The sequence below is a fragment of the Notolepis coatsorum genome (assembly GCF_963971535.1).
Source record: "Notolepis coatsorum genome assembly, chromosome: 2".
Classification (NCBI taxonomy): Eukaryota; Metazoa; Chordata; class Actinopteri; order Aulopiformes; family Paralepididae; genus Notolepis; species Notolepis coatsorum.
In genome coordinates, this window is record NC_140166.1 from 26,267,129 (window position 1) to 26,290,414 (window position 23,286).

Below are 23,286 nucleotides of genomic sequence, written 5' to 3' on the forward strand. Positions count from 1 at the left end.
CCCAATGTTAGTCGTTATGCCAATTCCCAATCCCCTTCCTGGTCGCTGTGCACTTACCCCCCACAGTCGGTCTGGGAGAGTGGAGGCTATCACGTGCTTCCTCCGACACACGTCTAGCCAATCAACCGCTTCTTTTCACCTGGCAGCGTGGACTCTCACTGAGAGGGTGTAACGTGTGGAAGGACCACACTACCCCCCTTAGATCCTATCCGCGCTGAGCAGGCGCCCCGACCGAACTGTAGGAGTCGCTGTTTACAACAACCCCGGACCCACCCCGCCAGCTTTCCCACCCTCTAATACAGCCAATTGTATTAGTGTGAACGGCCAGCCAAGCTGGTGACCATGCCGGAGCTGTGAGCTGGATTCGAACAGGCGAATCCAGCGTCTCCGGTGTTGGTGACGAACGCAATCTCCGCTACGCCACCTGACCACCCTTAGATATCTTTCCTTACATATCTTATTGTAACATAATATGGGCTAGCACTCATTCATCTCATCTTCAAAAAAAATATTTTACTTCAAAAAAGATCTGTTAGACTGGCAACCCTCTCAGATCGATTTGAACCATCTGCTCCTCTTTTCAAGAAACTAAACATTCTGACTGTCTGAGGTTAATTCTTTACAGATATGTATATTTGTGTACAAATGCATTTATCATTATCACAATCTACCAAATGGTTTTAATAGTTTTTTTTTCTTTTAATTCTGATTTTCATTCAAATGTCACACGTCAGTCCAGGGACCTGCATATACCTTATTGTGGTACTTCACTTAGGCAATTCTCAGTGAGGTATACTATAGAGCAGGGGTGGGCAATTATTTTTCCCGGGGGGCCGAATGAGCAACTGAAAATATGTTGGGGGGCCGGGCCAAAATTCCAAACTCAATTATGCATAATATACATTTTATTTCTATATAAAAAGCAGTAAATGGCATTGTTTTGACCCCTGGTAAGAGTGTATGTTATTATTTGGCAATTAAAAGGTGAGGTTATAGCTTTCAAAAATATAATTTATTCAAATAGAATTTATTTCCAAAATGATAAACAAAATGTGAAACATTAATAACAATGGGATTTTTGAGTTTCATATACTATTGAAACAAGGATTTTCTTAGCTTTCTAAAGACATCACATCATCTTATAGCAAAAATAAACAAGACATGTCACTGAACTGTGTAAAGAAAAGTGTCCCAGTTTTGTAGCCTTTTTTACTTTACATGCCTATATTAAACATTTTATGTTTTCAGAACTGTGCAAAAAAAAGAAAAAAAAATATCAAGTGTCCCATTTCACTTGTTATATTTCCACATTTTAGTGTTCTTCAGTTCTTTTTTTTCATTCAGTGTGAGAAATCCAGTCTCTGTTGAGCTTTAACAAGTCCATCAAAGTCAGGTTGCATGTCTGAGGTGGAGATGCGAAGCACAGCTGCCAGATGTTCATCAGTGAGAGAGGATCTGTACCTGGACTTGGTAAACGGCATGACTGAGAATGTCTGTTCACATATGTAGGTGGATCCAAAGAGAACCAACATCTTCTGAGCATGTCTCCTAAGCGTATACTGTGCGTGTGAACGTTGACATGAAAAAAAAAAGTAAAAAATAAAAATAAAAATAAATATTAAAAAAATATATATTTTTTTATTTTTATTTTTATTTTTTTTATTATCATGTAATCTTTCGCGGGCCGGTCAGAATCATCCCGCGGGCCGGATCCGGCCCGCGGGCCGTACAATGCCCAGGTCTGCTATAGAGGGTCCAATATTTGGAATGCAGCTGATCCTATGCTGAGGAATTCTCCATCTCTGCTTATTTTTAAAGCAAACAAAAAAAAAATCTCATATCCAAAAGTAGTAGATAGATAAATAGGTCATACATGTAGGTATGCATTTGGTTATGTGGGTGGGTGGGTGGGTTGTTATGTATTATTATGTAGGCAGTATACAGTATATGCATGTATGTACTGTGTGTATGTATGTTTGTGTTAACACATATCTTTTGAATGTATTACTGGTATTTTTTAAATAATATGTATATTTTTGTATGTTTGATTTAAAAAAAACAGGGGAAGTTCTCGATAAGCCTCTAGGCTTCTAAACTTCTCCTACACAATATGGTTATTATGTATTTACATTTTTTTTTTTTTTTTTTTTTTTTACTTTTGTTTAACTCTTTGTGTTAATAAATAGATACAAATACAAAAAATACTTCGTTACAATACTTAAGTACTGTTTTTGGGGATTTGTACTTTACTCAAGTATTATTATTAGGTTTGTATACTTGTACTTTTACTCAATTACATTTCAGAGAAAAAAAACATACTTTTTACTCCTTACATTTAAAATGCAGACCTACAAAGTACAAAGTACAAATCTAGCAGGTCCAACTATTTTAATTAGTATATTTGTTGAACGTTATTAATCCTGCGGCCGCACTTTATTTAAAAACAGCCGATCAAATCCCCATCAATGGAAAATGAACCCGCCCATACCCATGCTGATTGGTCCTTGTGCAAGACTAGAAAGCGGGGATCTTTGATTAAACACCTGCTATCAGAAGAATAGACAGTCAGAGTGACAAGCTACAGAAGATGGTCACAAACGAGTGATGAAGAGGACGAAACGGAACATTTCATTGCCCCAGAAAAAAAAAAAAATTTACGTAAACTTTTTAGTACTTAAGTACATTTAAAAGTAGAAACTTTTTTACTTTTACTCAAGTGTGTTTTTAGCCAGATACTTACTTGAGTAAGATTTTGAGACGGTACCCATACTTTCACTTAAGTATAATTTCTGGGTACTTTTTACACCCTGTTGGTCATATTGTCAGTGTGGACAGCAGACAGAAAGCATACACGGTAGTAAACCTATGGAATCATCAGGGTTTTTATACAGAACTCTGATGTGAGGATGATCATTCTACCCCTGACCTCCACACATTTACCCTGTTAGTGGACAAATATGTGACGGACAAGTTCACCCATCTTGTAGACGGTTTGCAAATTCCCTCCACTCAGGGGAAAAAACAAGTACGAACAGTTGACAGTGTGAATCATGTCTTTTTCTTTTTGAAGTATAAATTCCAACGCAAGCCCCTCTAAGAGCCAAGGAACAGCCCGGGCAGTGTTTCAGCTCCAGAGTGGTGGTGTTAACTAGAACCGACGCGGCCCGGCGCGGACACTGGCCCTTTGTCTGTCTGCGAGCCTGGCTCAGTCTCTTATCACCTCTGACATGCTGGGAGATGTGTGGAAGGTCACAGCAGAGATAAAGCCTGGTTTCTCTTCAGTCAAACACAATGACTCTACAGGTATTTGTCTCGGTGACAACAGAGACATTCGACGGTTTACCTAGTTACACAGTACGACAGACACACAGTACACAGTACGACAGACACACAGCACACAGTACGACAGACACAGAGTACACAGTACGACAGACACAGTACACAGTACAACAGACACACAGTACACAGTACAACAGACACACAGTACACAGTACAACAGACACACAGTACAACAGACACACAGTACACAGTACGACAGACACACAGTACACAGTGTCGACAGACACACAGTGTGACAGACACACGTACAGTACACAGTACAACAGGCACACAGTACGACACACGTACAGTACAACAGACGCACAGTACACAGTGTGACAGACACACGTACAGTACAACAGACGCACAGTTCACAGTGTGACACATGTACAGTACAACAGACACACCGTACAGTATGACAGACACACGTACAGTACAACATACACAGTACACAGTGTGACAGACACACATACAGTACACAGTACAACAGACACAGTACGACATGCACACATACAGTACACAGTACAACATACATGTACAGTACGACATACATATGTACAGTCAGGGGCGTAGCTGTCGATTCTGGGCCCCATGAAAGAATGTATTGGCCATTTATTTATTGATGAAAACACATAATATGGTTTTTACCTATACATTCGGATCAGCAGTTCAGCACCTGCACTGTTGGTGGGTGAGCCTAGTCAATGAATGGACCAATGCAATAGTCTACCAAAGAACCTTGAGTCGCACTAGGCTGGGAACAACCCTGGGTCAAGTGATAGTAAACTGGACTGGACGAACAACACGAGGCCCTCTACAGGAAGGGACAGAGCAGACTGTTCTTCCTGAGAAGGCTCAGGTCTTTTAATGTCTGCAGCAAACTGCTGCAGATGTTCTACCAGCCTGTGGTTGCTGGTGCCCTCTTCTTCGCTGTGGTATGCTGGGGGGGGGCAACACCAACACAGACAAAATAAACAAACTGGTCAAAAAAGCAAGCTCTGTGGTGGGAGCGGACCTGGACAGTCTGGAGGTGGTGGGGGAGGACGAGGAGGAAGCTGTATGCTATCCTTGAGAACCCCTGCCACCCCCTCCATGATGAGCTGACCGCAATGCGGTCCACGTTTAGCCACAGACTTATCCCCCCCCCCAACATACCACAAAGCGCTTCGGGCAGTCCTTTGTGCCGGTGGCAATCAGGCTCCACAACCAGTCAGGCCCAGGACGGGCCAACTGCCGTGGACTGGAGGAGCTGGGTTGTGGACTGTAACCAATTAATTTAATTATTTAACATCATGATTGGACTTGTTTCTTTTTCTTTTCAACACTTTTAGCTCTAGTTTAGCCCTATTTTAGCTCTTTTTATCCCTATGTATTTGTCCATCTTGTTTTTAACACATACTAATAAGTGTATGTTATGTATTAACTGTTTCCACTAACTGTTTTTACTGTTTTTAAATTTCTGTTATGCTGTAATGGACATCTGAATCTCCCCTTGGGGATAAATAAAGGTTTTCAATTCAATTCAATAGCAGATCTTCTACCTCAGACACCACTACAGGTGGCTCAGTATCTGTGGAATCCTGTGTCGGAGCCTCACTTTGTCCCTGACATTGACTGTCCATAGCTGCTTCCTCCTCATCTGTGCTGCTTTCATGGTCCTCAACTTCTTTTTGTACTGGTACTTCTGCCTCTTCACTTCTTCTCTCCTCATTGGCTGCCTTGCTCGAGTATCCATAGTGTACATGATTTATAAAATGTCCTATAATAGTAATAACACAGTACAGCTCGAGCTATCTCTTAATTGTTATAATAATAATAATAATAATAATAATAATAATAATAATAATAATAATAATAATAATAATAATTATTATTATTATTATTATTAGTAGTATTATTATTATTATTATTATTATTATTATTATTATTATTATTATTATTATTATTATTATTATTATTATTATTATTATTATTATTATTATTATTATTATTATTATTATTATTATTATTATTATTATTATTATTATTATTTGTATAGATATTTTCCAATTGCTCAAATCTAGCTATAGCTACTGTAACAACCTCAATTTAATGTGCCAGTGGTCAATGGTATTGCAATTACTGGAAGAACTAGAGTAACTAAATGTGAATATTACCTAAAGTTGTATTCAATGCATGCATGGTAAGCATATTTTAAAATCTGTTTGTTAACCCCAAACCCTACTGCTTACCTCCCTCTCCTTCAACTGGGAGCTGGCCTGAGGGAAGGGGACAAGGGGTACTTGTAAGCCGCATCTGTGATTAGCATGTAACATTATACAGGTTAGGTTAGCTAGCCATAGCAAAAGGGCATAGCTGCTGGATACAAATTCACTGGGCTCATCTACACTCATCTAATTTTTTATAGCAACAGGTAGCTAACGTCAGCCACAAAATGTTGGCCAAGCTGTTATGGGCTTCAAAACAAGTTCTGTGAATAAATACCTTTCTTGTGAAAATACTTGGTGACTAGCTGTCGACCTTTTATTACTTTCTTCTTGCAATGCTGATGTTTTTTCTTTAGTTTCTGAGCTCCTGATTCATGAGCTGTAGAGGACATTTTCCTGTCAGTCTGACTCTGTTCAAGCCGCGCGCTGTGCGCTGCTATGTATGTGGACTGAACCATGCAATGAAAGAAGGGAGGGGTGCTCATATTGTCAATATACGTCTTTCTTTAATACAGGCAATTATGCTTTTGAGTTAACTACATTAACTTACTTTAGGATAATAATAAAACCATATTAATAAAAAGATAATGATAGTGTTCTCTGATTGGATCATAGCCATGGTATAATGAGCGTATATCCACAGCTATGATACTAATTCCTTTTCACAAGTCGGCATCACTCCGCATCTTAGGAAAAAAACTTTAGCCTTGTTAAATGAGATGGTCTGGTCTACGGAGGAGACTGGGGCTGACGCATGCAGATCGGGGAATCCCTCACATCACGGCACACACATATGCCCATATGGACCAAGAGAGGTTCAAAATGTCCGTTAGCGTCATCTGAATCAGACGGATAAAGCAATGGTTTTATCAGGATTATTTGATTATTGCCACTTCCACTAAATGTATTAATCTAGCTACTAAGTGAGACTGTTAAATTACAGATAAAGAAATATAGCATGACGATCGGTTACAATAGTTAACCTCACGTTGAACAGGGATTCCCAGTTAAACTGGGCGTCAACCCCAGTCCTGTCGCAGCCGCTCAATCTCAATATGTTGCATAGCAACCGCCTTGCAGTGCAGGCAACCAGGAGGGCCTATTTTATTTTTAACCTTATTATTTATGAATAAAAATGTACTAATAAAAACAAACATTTTAATTGAAGTGTGTCTTACTTTCACATTGCCATAGCCTACTTGGTAACCGTTTTATATAAGCAATAGCTCACTTCAGGCCATGACATTATGGGTATTATCAGCCGAACTACGCCCCTTAGCTGTGATATAATAACCACATACCATGGCCTGTGTCGTGAGCTATTGCTTAAATTATGGCCAGATTGCTACACAAGCAAAGGTTCAAAACAAACTAAAAAGTGCAGGATTGATTTAACAACATCCCAGATTAATTTGGATCAAATTCTTTACAAGCTGACATTCGGAGAACATCTCGCACCTTTCTGATGCACAGCATTGCTTTAAGTCTGTACAGATTGGTCGCTAACAGTTGTTGATGTGAGGAAGATAGTTTTTGTGGGGGTTAACACTCTTCTTTTAATAGTTAATTGTTTGTGTTTCCTGGTGACCTCTGACCTTTTATTCTGATTGGTCCACAGGCTTCCTGAATGTGCTGATGAACTGCCAATGGCAGAGTCTGCTTTGCCAGGTGGAGGTGGGGCTACTGAAGATGTTCGCGGAGGAGGGGGAGGAAAGGGGGGGAGGTGAGCGGGCCCCCCAGTACACTGTTCAGCTGAGAGGGTGCGAGGTAAAACCAGGCCCGGACGTGGCCCAAGCCTACCGGATCATTCTGAGCCAGCATGGGGACCAGGTGGCAGTACTGGAGGTACCGTACTGCTGATGATGATGATGAATAGTTTATATACTGTATAATGTACTACTCTATATACTGTATAATGAACAGGTATTAAAGTGTACTGACTATATTTACTCTTTAACTCATTGACCGCCGGGGATTAGCCGCGTCCCGTTGTAGCTATGCCACGCTTTAAAGATAGGAGTGCGTCACCTTGTTTGTAGAGCTATATCTATATTCTATATTATAGCAATGGGGACAATACTATGGTAATTTGACAGTGACTTACTTCCGTCCAAGATGCAAAAAAGAGATAATTTTTCCATGCATATATTCCCGTGGTGAATATAAGTATAATTTCAGAGTGGTCTGGGGTAATTCGCAAAAGGCTGAGTTATAGTCTTATACGTGAATTCTACTATAAACGTTCGTGTTTCTTGCCTGGACACACTACTATTCCCAAATCAAATGTATATAATAGGTATTATATGATGATGATGATGGCGCCGCCCCGTTCGGCTGCCTCTCTGTTCGCTCCGTCGAGACTGTGTTTACTTTTGTTAATATTTATAGTTTTTAGAGTTTTGTGCGTACCAACTGTTGGTGCATTTAATGTATATGACCGTCAGTCACTCATAGACATTGGATTACGGGAAACTTACCAACTGGATTACTCGCTGGATCAGCTTTCCGAACCACATCAATGGCCGGAAGAAATCCTCCGGAGACTAGGACCAGACCCTTTGTTCCCAGAGCCCAGGAAAAGACGTCGAGGAAAGAGGGCTGGGATCCGAAACAGGCTGAGATCCAGACGACACCGTACACCACTTCCCAGTATATTGCTAGCCAATGTACAATCAATAGACAATAAACTGGATGACATCCGAGCAAGGATTCAATATCAAAGAGACGTTAGGGACTGCAATGTCCTTTGCTTCACCGAAACATGGCTAACACCGGAGGTTCCAGATCACGCGATTCAACCAGCGGATCACTTCTTTATCCATAGGAAGGATCGGACACAATCAGAGTCCGGTAAACAACGTGGTGGAGGTATTGCCTTCATGTTTAACAAATTGGAGTGATCCAACGAATGTGAAGGAATTATCCAACCACTGCTCCCCAGAACTGGAATATATAACCATCAAGTGTCGTCCTTTCTTCCTCCCGAGGGAGTTAACGGCGATCGTCCTGGTCGGAGTGTATATTCCACCGCAAGCCAACAACAACGCCGCGCTCTCCAGACTCCACGACGAGGTAAATAGTATACAAGCGACGAACGTTAACGCCGCCATTTTAGTACTGGGAGATTTCAATAGCGCCAATCTGAGAAAGGTATTGCCTGATTTCTACCAGCATGTGACTTGCAACACCAGAGGCGGTAACATCCTAGATCACTGTTACACGCAATTTAAAGGTGGCTACAAGGCTCATTCTGATAGTGGCTTTGGCAAGTCAGATCACGCATCCATTTTCCTTACACCAAAGTACAGACAAAGAATTAAAAGTACTCCCGTAGTCTCGCGAGAGGTGCAGAAATGGGATGTGACGTCAGAGGATACGATCCGGTCAGTGTTTCACAACACAGACTGGATTGTATTCCGCGACACAGATAACATTAATGCCTACACGGAGACAGTGCTGGACTATGTCTGTACTAGGGTGAAAGAAACAATCCCCACTACCAAAATGAAAGTTTACCCAAATCAAAAACCCTGGGTAGACAAATCCGTCCGTGAAGCTCTGAGAGAGCGCACCAAAGCATACAATGACGGCCTAGTGGCAGGCAACATGAATGACCACAAGGTGGCGCGACACAACGTAAGGAGGACAGTGTCAGAGGCCAAACGGCGCTACAGGGATAAAATTGAACTCCAGTTTGAACAAGCTGACTCTAGAGCTATGTGGCAGGGGCTCAAAACGATGACAGACTACAAAGGCGCCTCCCTCAAACTGAACAGTGACATCTCCTTAGCAAACGACCTCAATACCTTCTATGCGAGGTTTGATGCTGGTAATAACAACACCAGCTCACAAGCCTCGGCAATGGGGGGGGGGGGGTCGGCTGCTGATGGAGGCGCAGTGTTCAGGGTAACAGAGCATGAGGTGAGGCGGACCTTTAAAAAAGTGAATATCAGGAAGGCAGCAGGTCCGGACGGCATCCCCGGCCGCGTCCTAAAAGTCTGTGCCGACCAACTGGCCCCAGTATTCACTGACATATTTAACCTGTCCTTAGAACAGGCTGTCATCCCCACCTGCCTGAAGAAGTCCACTATTATCCCTGTACCCAAAAAATCCAAGCCTGCTTGCCTCAACGACTACCGCCCTGTAGCTCTCACCTCCATAGCCATGAAGTGCTTTGAGAAGCTAGTAAAGGGCTACATCTGCTCCTCCCTCCCCATCAACATGGACCCCCTGCAATTTGCATACCGCCCCAACAGGTCCACGGAGGACGCCATATCCCATGTGCTGCACACAGCAGCATCACACCTGGACAAGAGGCAGGGGAACTATGTGAGAATGCTATTCATCGACTACAGCTCGGCATTCAATACCATAGTCCCCTCCATACTCATAGCCAAGCTCAGGGACCTGGGCTTGGGCTATGACCTCTGCCAGTGGGTCTTGGACTTCCTGACTGGCAGACCCCAGGTGGTGAGAGCAGGCAACTGCACCTCCTCATCCATCACCCTCAACATAGGGGCCCCCCAGGGCTGTGTTCTGAGTCCCCTCCTCTACTCCCTGTACACACACGACTGTGTGGCTCAGCGGAGTAGCAATACAATCGTCAAATTTGCTGACGACACAGTGGTGGTGGGCCTGATCTCTGCCAACGACGAGAGGGCCTACCTGGAAGAGGTCAAGGTCCTGGCGGGATGGTGCCAGGAAAACAGCCTCTCCCTGAACGTCAGCAAAACAAAGGAGATGATTGTGGACTTCAGGAGGTCGGGGGTCAAGGACTACAGCCCCCTCAGCATCGACGGGGCACCGGTTGAGAGAGTCAACAGCTTCAAGTACCTCGGAGCCCACATATCCGAGGACTTGACATGGACCATACACATTAACAGTGTGGTGAAGAAGGCACGACAACGCCTCTACTTCCTCAGGCGCCTAAGGAAGTTCCAAGTCAGCCAGAAGATCCTTAAGAACTTCTACTCATGTACAATAGAGAGCATCTTGACCGGCAACATCACCTCCTGGTTTGGGAATAGCACTGCAAAAGACCAAAGCAGACTACAAAGAGTGACACGTTCAGCCGAACGCACAATTGGAGGGGGGCTCCCCACCCTCCAGAACATTTACTACAAGCGTTGCAAGGGGAAGGCTAAGAGAATTATTAAGGACTCGAGCCACCCGAACAACTGCCTCTTTGAACTGCTGCCGTCAGGCAAGCGATACAGGAGTCTCAAGGCGAGCACAGAAAGACTCAGAAGTAGCTTCTATCCCCAGGCCATCAGGCTGCTAAACGAACAATGAATGAACACTACACAACAACAACCACCAAACACACATAGCACACACATCCACACGCACACACTCACTTTAAACAAACACACTGTAGCACCCACTACACACACTTTATAGCACACACCCACTTTAAACAAACACACTGTAGCACCCACTCCCCACACTTTATATTTATGGATGAAGGATTGCACTACAACTCGTACACCTTACTGTAAATTGTACCTAAAATTGTACCTCATCCCATTTCTGCTTTGCACTAGATAGTACTGTACATTAGTACACTGCATAGTATTGTGTATTGTATATTATATGGTAACTCAGAACATTGTACATATGTCTATACCGAACAACTGTGACCTCATTTTCTTCTTCTAAATTCATGCTATATTATGTTATTATGTTATTTGATACTATCTTGTCTAGCACAGTCTCTGGAGCGTAACAGTAAGAAGCATTTTGTATGAAAGTATTCTGTACTTCTGTATGACAACTATTAAAGAACTTGAACTTGAACTATTATGTTTCATCATGAATGCATGAAAGGGGGGGGGGGGGTCGTTTCTGATTCTTTGATTGCCAGTAACGGCATTCGTATTGAACACAAAAACGCTGATCAGCTGGATCGGTATAAAAACATTGCACTATCAAGCTAGAATTGACGTCAGATAGTCCTTACCTGTGATCGGGAGTATTCCAAAAATAATATTCCAATTGTTTGATCGCCATCTGGTCCATCTGATGTCCATCTGGTCCACGACATAACCCACCACAACATATGGATCGGGAGCATTTGACGTGCTTCAATGCAATCGGGAGAACTGCTCGACTCGCCCGACCTAGAAAACTGCACTCGGAGACATTTGAGTGTAACACAGGGTCTGGAACAGGGTTTACTGCACTCTCGATACTGCCACCTGGGAGGATCTGGCCGGTACTGCACCCTCTGGGTCGCAGTTTGCCTTCTAACGGCAACATACAGGTCCCTAACATTGAATAGAATATTAAAATAAAATAAAAGGAAAAACGATCAAATAACGTATATATACGTGGTTGGCGTTCAAAGGATGGTGCCCAATAACGTATATAAACGTTGTTTGCGGGGAATGAGTTAATGAACAGGTATTACATTATACTGACTATATACTCTATAATGAACAGGAAATAAAGAAAAATAAACCATTAGTTGTATTAGTACATTGTAATCATATTAATGATGATACTGTAGGTTAATAATTTAACCCATGCCCTTAGAGTAGACCTGCCGAATGCATGATTACTCCCAGAATGCCACAGTGCCACAAACGCAGCTCACTGCCCTCCTCCAGGTCGGCTGTTCAGATGAAAAGGAGCGATGGCTACAGCTACTGCAGGATGGAGCTGTCCATCAAAATCACCATGACAACAACAGCACACTGGAAAACACAAGTGGAGTCCTCAGGTAAGAGGTGTATCTATCTACTCTGTCTGTCTGTCTGTCTGTCTGTCTGTCTGTCTGTCTGTCTGTCTGTCTGTCTGTCTGTCTGTCTGTCTGTCTGTCTGTCTGTCTGTCTGTCTGTCTGTCTGTCTGTCTGTCTGTCTGTCTGTCTGTCTGTCTGTCTGTCTGTCTGTCTGTCTGTCTGTCTGTCTGTCTGTCTGTCTGTCTGTCTGTCTGTCTGTCTGTCTGTCTGTCTGTCTGTCTGTCTGTCTGTCTGTCTGTCTGTCTGTCTGTCTGTCTGTCTGTCTGTCTGTCTGTCTGTCTGTCTGTCTGTCTGTCTGTCTGTCTGTCTGTCTGTCTGTCTGTCTGTCTGTCTGTCTGTCTGTCTGTCTGTCTGTCTGTCTGTCTGTCTGTCTGTCTGTCTGTCTGTCTGTCTGTCTGTCTGTCTGTCTGTCTGTCTGTCTGTCTGTCTGTCTGTCTGTCTGTCTGTCTGTCTGTCTGTCTGTCTGTCTGTCTGTCTGTCTGTCTGTCTGTCTGTCTGTCTGTCTGTCTGTCTGTCTGTCTGTCTGTCTGTCTGTCTGTCTGTCTGTCTGTCTGTCTGTCTGTCTGTCTGTCTGTCTGTCTGTCTGTCTGTCTGTCTGTCTGTCTGTCTGTCTGTCTGTCTGTCTGTCTGTCTGTCTGTCTGTCTGTCTGTCTGTCTGTCTGTCTGTCTGTCTGTCTGTCTGTCTGTCTGTCTGTCTGTCTGTCTGTCTGTCTGTCTGTCTGTCTGTCTGTCTGTCTGTCTGTCTGTCTGTCTGTCTGTCTGTCTGTCTGTCTGTCTGTCTGTCTGTCTGTCTGTCTGTCTGTCTGTCTGTCTGTCTGTCTGTCTGTCTGTCTGTCTGTCTGTCTGTCTGTCTGTCTGTCTGTCTGTCTGTCTGTCTGTCTGTCTGTCTGTCTGTCTGTCTGTCTGTCTGTCTGTCTGTCTGTCTGTCTGTCTGTCTGTCTGTCTGTCTGTCTGTCTGTCTGTCTGTCTGTCTGTCTGTCTGTCTGTCTGTCTGTCTGTCTGTCTGTCTGTCTGTCTGTCTGTCTGTCTGTCTGTCTGTCTGTCTGTCTGTCTGTCTGTCTGTCTGTCTGTCTGTCTGTCTGTCTGTCTGTCTGTCTTTCTTTCTTTCTTTCTTTCTTTCTTTCTTTCTTTCTTTCTTTCTTTCTTTCTTTCTTTCTTTCTTTCTTTCTTTCTTTCTTTCTTTCTTTCATTGTCTGCGTTTGTTCTCTCCAGTGGACTGAAGACCAGGCCGTTTCCCACCTCCAACATGTACATGGACGACCCGTTCCATCTGAGCAGTGCAGGCCAGCAGCCCATCTACTCCAACACCTCTCTACTGGAGCACATGGTACGTTCCATTACCTCTCTACTGGAGCACATGGTACGTTCCATTACCTCTCTCCTGGAGGACATGGTACGTTCCATTACCTCTCTACTGGAGGACATGGTACGTTCCATTACCTCTCTTCTGGAGAACATGGTACGTTCCATTACCTCTCTCCTGGAGTACATGGTACGTTCCATTACCTCTCTACTGGAGCACATGGTACGTTCCATTACCTCTTCTCGAGCACATGGTACGTGCCATTACCTCTCTCCTGGAGCACATGGTACGTTCCATTACCTCTCTCCTGGAGCACATGGTACGTTCCATCACCTCTCTTCTGGAACATGTCTGAAGTGAACTCATCTTTTCAAACTACAGGGCTCTGTAGGAAATGCAAAAATTTACCAATTATATTTATATAACAAATATTTGTATGTGTATGACATAAAGAAGCTGCTCATCCATCAGGGTCTCCGTTTGTCTTCCTGTCAGTTCCAGAGCTCACAGGATGTGGTGCGAGGCGAGTCAGTGTCATCCAAGGACTCCGTTACCTTTTTGTTTGTTTGTTTGTTTGTTTATTAACACAGTTAAACAGAAGTAAAAACAATACATAATAAGTTATAACGATTGTGAAGGAGAAGTTAGAAGCCTAGAGGCTCATCAAGAACGTCCCCCGTTTTATAAAATCAAACATACAAAAATACAAGAATATGCATATTATAAAATACCAGAATACATTAAAAGATTCGTGTTAATACAAACATACATACACACAGTACATACATGGATATACTGTGTACATAATAATATATAACAACCCACCCACCTGCCTATAAACCTACCCACCCACATAACCAAATGCATACCTACATGTATGACCTGTTATCTATCTACTACTTTTGGATGAGAATTTCTTTGTAGTTTGCTTTAAAAATAAGCAGAGATGGAGATTTCCTCAGCATAGGATCAGCTGCATTCCAAAGATTGGACCCTCTATACCTCACTGAGAACTGCCTAAGTGAAGTACCACAATAAGGTATATGCAGGTCCCTGGACTGACGTGTAGCATATGAATGGACATCTGAATTAAAAGAAAAAAAACTATTAAAACCATTTGGTAGATTGTGATCATGATTTGATTTGATTTGATATTTTTTATTTTCGTGTCTTACATACAGATGTATGCCCAGCCCATATGGGCTTACAAGACACATAACAATAAGTATATAATAATATACTTTACCAATTACTTAACAAATGACATAGACCAGGATGGCCATAAAAAAAGAAAAATACAAGAAAATACAATAAAACGTAATATAACACAAGCTGTACTCAATGTAAATAAACAGAAAAACAGAAAAACAAGGTGAATTCAAATACAATTATATAGGATACAGTGTGTTTTGTCTCAGGTGCCATGCCTTCTCCAAAAATCCTGCAAAACCGAAGATGTCCTCCACAAAAAAACAACTCAACATACAGCTCTCAGACTGCCAAAACAAATCTGGGTTTGCAATTTGAATTTTTTCAAATAAAGCCCTCCTCAAAGTGGTGTACAAAGGGCAATAAAAAACAAAATGATATTCATCCTCCACCACTCCCAGATCACACAGAACACACAACCGCTCCTCCTCAGGTTTACCCTGGAATCTACCCACTTCCACAGCCAATGGCAGGGTGCCAGACCTCAACTGGGCACACAGAGACCTCCGTCTTCTCTTTAAGTTTAACATTACATAAGGTTCAGTAAAATACTCATTTTTAATTGCAATATATTTTCTAAGTTTAGGTTTTTTCAAAATCTCCACCTTCCACTTATCCTGATGGATTGTTGATAATTTTGTTTTAATTATGTGAACCTTACACTGCAAATTGTTCATAAAAATCATACTCAAGTCAGTAGAAGAAAAAATCATAGACATCTCTCTTGACCAGGGATGACCGTGTGCTCTGTCCCAATTAAAAATCTTTTTAGTCACCCTGCCATTTGGCAGCTGGACCAGGCGGTTCCATAACCTCACCATTTCACCCTTTTGCTTGACCAAGCAAGAATCCCACCCCATGTCCCCTTCTATAGCCCCTTTTGGTGTGTATTTATGGACTCCTAAAAAGTATCTTATGGCCCGGTTCTGGATCGCATTACATTCAGGAGCATCATCAAAACCCCATACTCCAGCAGCATAAAACAAAACAGAACCCACCATTGAATCAAATAATTGTGTATATGTTGAAAACCCAAGGTCAGTGCACACTTTCATTTTACTCAACACGCCCCCTAGCGCCCTTCCTGCTGACTCAGACATTATTTTCCTTCCTTCTATGAAGCACATGTACTCATTAAAGGTAAAACCAAGATATTTATAAGAATGTGTGTAAATCAGAGGCGTTGGTCCAAATTGAAACTTATGACTACTCTGCTGTTCGTGTTTTTTCCTAAAGTGCATAATCTGTGTTTTTTCACTGTTAATCGCAAGTCTCCATTTCATGCACCAAGAACTCATAATATTCAACATGTTTTGTAAATTTGCTTCATTTTCTGCAAACAAAACAATATCATCAGCGTACAATAAAATACTTAGGATTATATTATCTATTGGAATACCAAGATTGGCTTGCTTGATTTCTTGCGCCAGGTCATTAACATAAAGGGCGAATAAAGTAGGAGAAAGCACATCTCCCTGTTTTACACCGAATGGTGTGGGGAACCAGCCGGTCCTAACATCATTCAGCTGCAGACAGGCAGATGGGGCCTTATACAGGCTTTTGATAGCCTTATAAAATAGTCCATCAATACCAGAACAGATTAATTTATAGTCCAAAAGCTCTCTATTAATCCAGTCAAAGGCTTTTTTAAAGTCAACAAAACAAACAAATGTATTCTTGCCCTCGTCCAATCTGGCTCTCACCACCGATGATAAAACAAAAACATGATCAATACAAGCTCTCTTAGCCCTAAACCCATTCTGCTCATCCACCAACATTTCATTATATTCTAAGTATTTATTTAATCTATTATTAAGAACACTTGAGTATAATTTATAAACTGTACTGATCAAACTAATACCTCTGTAATTTAGTGGGACTCTAGGGTCAGCTTTTGCAGATTTGGGGATGGGCTTAATAATGGACTTGTTCCATATCGAGGGGATGGTGCCTGTGTTAAAACAAGTTTGATATAAACAGTGTAATACATTCAGCAGATAGGGAGTTTTAAGGACCTCGTTCGACAACTCCTCAATACCCATAGCTTTCTTCAGTTTCGCTCTGTCCACTACACTCTGTACCTCGTCTAACGTAATGTCACTATTTAATAATTCACAACCTGTAGGGCTATTGCTCATCCCAAGTTCGGCCTCACATTTTAACTTACATATTTCTGTCAGGAAACCATCATCAAATAAAGGGTGACTACTACAAGCATACAGACTACTATAGTCGGTTTCCCACTTTTTCAGAATTTTCAGATCATGAATGCATTTGTACACCAATTATATTTATATAACAAATATTTGTATGTGTATGACATAAAGAAGCTGCTCATCCATCAGGGTCTCCGTTTGTCTTCCTGTCAGTTCCAGAGCTCACAGGATGTGGTGCGAGGCGAGTCAGTGTCATCCAAGGACTCCGTTACCTACAGCAACACAGTCTTTACCAACCACAGTAAGTCACACCCTGACGTGTCCTCTGTCCTCTGCCCTCTGTCCTCTGTCCTCTGTCCTGTGTCCTGTGTCCTCTGTCCTCTGTCCTGTGTCCTGTGTCCTCTGTCCTGTGTCCTCTGTCCTGTGTCCTCTGTCCTCTGTCCTGTGTCCTCTGTCCTGTGTCCTCTGCCCTGTGTCCTGTGTCCTCTGTCCTGTGTCCTGTGTCCTCTGTCCTGTGTCCTCTGTCCTGTGTCCTCTGTCCTCTGTCCTCTGTCCTGTGTCCTCTGTCCTCTGCCCTGTGTCCTCTGTCCTGTGTCCTCTGTCCTCTGTCCTGTGTCCTGTGTCCTCTGTCCTCTGTCCTGTGTCCTCTGTCCTCTGCCCTGTGTCCTCTGTCCTGTGTCCTCTGTCCTGTGTCCTGTGTCCTGTGTCCTCTGTCCTCTGTCCTCTGTCCTCTGTCCTGTGTCCTCTGTCCTCTGTCCTCTGTCCTGTGTCCTGTGTCCTCTGTCCTCTGTCCTGTGTCCTCTGTCCTCTGCCCTGTGTCCTGTGTCCTCTGTCCTCTGTCCTCTGTCCTGTGTCCTGTGTCCTCTGCCCTCTGTCCTCTGTCCTCTGTCCTGTGTCCTCTGTCCTCTGTCCTGTGTCCTCTGTCCTCTGTCCTCTGTCCTCTGTCCTGTGTCCTCTGTCCTCTGTCCTCTGTCCTGTGTCCTCTGCCCTCAGTTTCAAGTTTCAAGTTTCTTTAATAGTTGTCATACAGAAGTACAGAATACTTTTGTACAAAATGCTTCTTACTGTTGCGCTCCAGAGACTGTGCAAGACAAGATAAGATAAGTATGAAATAAAAACATAGTAAAATTTAGAAGTAAAAAAAAGAGGTCACAGTGTTCAGTTTAGACATATGTACAATGTTCGATGCAGAATAGACGTGTCCTCTGTCCTCTGTCCTCTGTCCTCTGTCCTGTGTCCTCTGCCCTCTGTCCTGTGTCCTCCTGTCTGAATGGGTGAACCTTCTTCACGATGGTCAAATCACCGGTTTAAGGGAGTTAAGAAGATGGTCTGATAAACTCTCTAACCTGACCCGACAGATAAGTCTGTTAGACAGAACCATCTGGGAAGTCGTCCTTTGAATCTGTTTGGAATAGGACCGGCACCTTTAAGATAATTGAATCATGCCGTTTGCAACGCAGACGCTTAAAATGGAGTACATCAGCAGCCTGACGTGAAGCCTGACGAGGTTCTGATGTGATCTGAACCGTCCCCCTGAGCTGAAGATCAGAGCTTCAATACTTGAATCTGTGACGTCATCAAGTGATTTTCTTTGGAGTCGGTCCGTTGACAATTAATTAGTGACATCCAAATTTGTTTCATTTAAACTTAGGACGTATAGCTCAGAATCAGAAAATTTACCCAAATCCCACTAAATGCACCATGGTTACGGTCATGGTGTCCTAGGGGTTAAATCACCATGGTTACTGTCATGGTGTCCTAGGAGTTAAATCATCATGGTGTCCTAGGAGTTAAATCACCATGGTTACTGTCATGGTGTCCTAGGAGTTAAATCACCATGGTTACTGTCATGGTGTCCTAGGAGTTAAATCACCATGGTTTAACTCCACTAGTTCCACTATTCACAGTCTATGGAGCAGCTTCAGGATTAGTCTCTTGATGACATCATCACTAGAGGTCAGTCTCTCTGGTATTTATTCATATTCCCAAATAAAAACAGAGTGCTGTAGTATTAAAGAAATAACATACGTGAATTCTATTTCGGGGTGGATTTTCCCTTTAAATCATTATTGTCCTTCAGCCGACTGATGATGTCATGCGTAACGACGTTGAACCCTGGGTCTGGTGGCCCCTCGGTCTAAGCTCACTCCTAGGTTAAAGTGTAAGATCAGTTTAATTACACACTGGTACCACAGAGATAATTATAATGATATAGGTTCCTCTGCTCCAGCTCTCAGATGGAGGGCTATTGGGCATTCCAGGGTTTTCCGTGGTTTTCCCATAATAGACTTGTGACATCATCACAACGGGCTGTGTATGACGGGCAGGGGTGTAGCCCTCTGTGGAGCATGTAGATGATGGCCTCTCCAGGTGGGTGTAGCCCTCTGTGGAGCATGTAGATGATGGCCTCTCCAGGTGGGTGTAGGCTCTGTGGAGCATGTAGATGATGACCTCTCCAGGTGGGTGTAGGCTCTGTGGAGCATGTAGATGATGACCTCTCCAGGTGGGTGTAGGCTCTGTGGAGCATGTAGATGATGGCCTCTCCAGGTGGGTGTAGCCCTCTGTGGAGCATGTAGATGATGACCTCTCCAGGTGGGTGTAGGCTCTGTGGAGCATGTAGATGATGGTCTCTCCAGGTGGGTGTAGCCCTCTGTGGAGCATGTAGATGATGGCCTCTCCAGGTGCATGTAGGCTCTGTGGAGCATGTAGATGATGACCTCTCCAGGTGGGTGTTGGCTCTGTGGAGCATGTAGATGATGACCTCTCCAGGTGGGTGTAGGCTCTGTGGAGCATGTAGATGATGACCTCTCCAGGTGGGTGTAGGCTCTGTGGAGCATGTAGATGATGGCCTCTCCAGGTGGGTGTAGGCTCTGTGGAGCATGTAGATGATGGCCTCTCCAGGTGGGTGTAGGCTCTGTGGAGCATGTAGATGATGGCCTCTCCAGGTGTGTGTAGGCTCTGTGGAGCATGTAGAATAGATGATGGTCTCTCCAGGTGGGTGTAGGCTCTGTGGAGCATGTAGATGATGGCCTCTCCAGGTGGGTGTAGGCTCTGTGGAGCATGTAGAATAGAGATGATGGCCTCTCCAGGTGGGTGTAGGCGCTGTGGAGCATGTAGAATAGAGATGATGGTCTCTCCAGGTGGGTGTAGGCTCTGTGGAGCATGTAGATGATGGCCTCTCCAGGTGGGTGTAGGCTTTGTGGAGCATGTAGATGATGGCGTCCTCTACCCCAATGTTTGCCTATTATGTAAACTGCAGGGGGTCTAGGGAGTACCCGGGGCTTGAGATGTTGCAGGACCAGCCTCTCGAAGGTCACTACTACTACTGCTGCTACTGCTACCAATACCACTGCCACTACTACTATTATAATAATTATTATTATTACTACTATTATTAGTATTACTATTACTACTACTGCCACTACCACTACTACTAATACTACTATTACTACTACTGCTACTGCTACTACTACTATTGCTATTACTACTGCTACTAGTGATGCACCGATGTGAAAATTGTGGCCGATACCGATAACCGATACTAATATTGCTGTTCTGGCCGATACCGATATTTACCGATGTCGATATCTCTATAGAAAACACTTTTTTATGATAATCAAATAAAGAGCTATTTTCCAAAAAGCTTTTTTTTTTTTTTTTTTTTTTTTTGTAACTTATTTTCAGAAACGATTGATATTTCTGATTTGAACTATTTAAGACCAAAACATGAAAAAAATGTATTAAAAAAAGAAAATGTTTAATATCAACCCTATCTTGATATCGGGCCAATACGACGTGTAAAAAAAATTACCATATCGGCCGATATTATATCGGCGGCCGATATATCGTGCATCACTAGCTACTACTACTACTACTGCTACTACTACTACTACTACTACTACTACTACTGCTACTGCTACTACTACTACTACTACTACTACTACTACTACTACTGCTACTGCTACTACTACTACTACTACTACTACTACTACTACTACTACTACTACTACTACTGCTACTACTAATAATAATACTACTATTACTACTACTACTACTACTACTACTACTACTACTACTACTACTACTACTACTACTACTACTACTACTACTACTACTACTACTACTACTACTGCTATTACTACTAACGTGTGTTCAGAGTGTTTGTTGGTGTGTGTTCAGAGTGTTTGTTGGTGTGTGTTCAGAGTGTTTGTTGGTGTGTGTTCAGAGTGTGTGTTGCTGTGTGTTCAGAGTGTTTGTTGGTGTGTGTTCAGAGTATTTGTTGGTGTGTGTTCAGAGTGTTTGTTGGTGTGTGTTCAGGGTGTCTGTTGCTGTGTTCAGAGTGTTTGTTGGTGTGTGTCCAGGCAGGAAGGTGTGTGAGGCAGAGCGGGGTGTTCAGAAGCTGGAATTGACGGGGAAGAGGGGAGTGCACCTGAGGGCGGGGTCAGAGATGAACCTGGCATCTACCGGCAAGCAAAACAAGCGCACCTCCTTCAGACAGTCCTTGGCCTTCTGCACTGAACGGGCTCAGGTAAGAGACAACCCCTTCTCTTCTCTTCTCTTCTCTTCTCTTCTCTTCTCTTCTCTTCTCTTCTCTTCTCTTCTCTTCTCTTCTCTTCTCTTCTCTTCTCTTCTCTTCTCTTCTCTTCTCTTCTCTTCTCTTCTCTTCTCTTCTCTTCTCTACTCCTCTCTCCTCTCTCCTCTCCCTCTGCTCTCCTCTCCCTCTCCTCTCTTCTCCACTATCTCTCCTCCTCTCCTCTCCCTCTCCTCTCTTCTCCACTACATCTACATCTCCTCTCCTTCTTTTCTCCTCTCAGTAAGTTATGGATAGGAACATTTAATTTGATCCCAAAGGGAGTACTTCAGGATTTAATTAAAACTCCACAGGTGCTTATGGGTTGGGGTGGAAAACCGTCCAGGTGCAGGCAACCTGTGAGTTCTGACGTAAAGGCCTTTCTGTAGCGGTCAGAGGTCACAGGCTCCTCCCTCAGTTGTGTCTCTTCTTCACGTCTCTTCTTCACGTCTCTTCTTCACGTGTCTTCTTCACGTGTCTTCTTCACATCTCTTCTTCACGTCTCTTCCTCACAGTCGTTTGATTTGGAATACAGTCATTTGCTTTGAAGTACAGTCATTTGATTTGAAATACTGTCATTTGTTTTGAAATACAGCACAACTCTAGTCTACTGGGTTTTTAGTTATATTCTACTGTGAATTCCCTCTAGATGAGTCTACCCAGAACTCTATTTGAGTTCTACTTTACTTTTACCACATAACGGACTACCATGTATGACGTATTTATGTCTATACTATTACCATGCCCATACAGTACCCCCCCCCCCCCCCCCCCCCCCCTCCCCCATGCTGCCTTCGTTTTCCCCAAGGGGATCAATAAAGGGATATCTTATCTTAATCTTATCCTAAACTCTGCTGGTCTCTACTGTCCCGCTGTCTGACTTCCCGAGGCCTCTGTTGGCCTCTACTGTGAGTTCTACTGATTCTATTGAGTTCTAGTGTGAAGTCCACTACCTCTGTCTCTGTGGCGTCCACCAGGTGGGCTTCCTGAACCCCCTGCTCCGCCGCACAGCCTCAGCCAAGACGTCCCTGAAGAGAGCCCCCTCCTCCCTGTTCATCGAACACGGCAATGTCTTCCAGAGGAAGAAGGTCTGTTCGTGTTTATAATCAATCATATTCATTTATACCAATATGCATAATATACCAATACCAATTATTATTATTATTATTATTATTATTATTATTATTATTATTATTATTATTATTATTATTATTATTATTATTATTATTATTATTATTATTATTATTATTATTATTATTATTATTATTATTATTATTATTGTTGTTGTTGTTAGTATGAATGATAATATTGGTAATATGAATACCAATAGTAATAACCACCAATAATAATAACAACAACAATGATAACAATAATAATATATTTGTATGTATATGTTTGTTTAAGTAATTGTTGTCTTTAATTTGATTGTACATGTATGTTTGTTCAAATAATTTAAAGATCTTATGCATAAAGGTGTAAAAGAAACTAAAAACAATAGACATACACACACATTGGACAGACAAGTACAGTTTAGACATAGATTACCAAACAAGTAGAACAAAGGACTAACGATTACAGTAAACGTCTAAAAAGTCAGCGTTCAAAACGTTAAAATCTTCCAAGAGAATGATATGCCCCAATTTCAAGGTTTTCTGAAATTCATTCCATTTGTACAGAGCATATTTAGAACCAGACTGTCACCATAATCAAATACAGACATAATTGTTGATTGTACAATAGTCAATGTACTCCATTCCTATTTCTTATGTTTGGTGGTAGGGAT

The 23,286-nt window shown here is 42.7% G+C and overlaps 1 protein-coding gene across 2 annotated transcripts in view; it reads left to right on the plus strand.

Annotated features, from left to right (window-relative positions):
• The window catches only part of LOC311223266 (actin filament-associated protein 1-like 2), a 149,394-nt gene that overhangs the window by 120,398 nt on the left and 5,710 nt on the right, over nucleotides 1–23,286 (plus strand). Inside the window, exons 10-15 of one of the 2 annotated variants that reach the window (XM_084308051.1) lie at nucleotides 7,144–7,370; nucleotides 12,134–12,246; nucleotides 13,478–13,592; nucleotides 17,147–17,234; nucleotides 21,295–21,461; nucleotides 22,481–22,591. In XM_084308051.1, the coding sequence (XP_084164177.1) occupies nucleotides 7,144–7,370; nucleotides 12,134–12,246; nucleotides 13,478–13,592; nucleotides 17,147–17,234; nucleotides 21,295–21,461; nucleotides 22,481–22,591 (821 nt within the window). The remainder of the gene's footprint in view (nucleotides 1–7,143; nucleotides 7,371–12,133; nucleotides 12,247–13,477; nucleotides 13,593–17,146; nucleotides 17,235–21,294; nucleotides 21,462–22,480; nucleotides 22,592–23,286) is intronic. The other variant, XM_084308052.1, reaches the window with a different exon arrangement.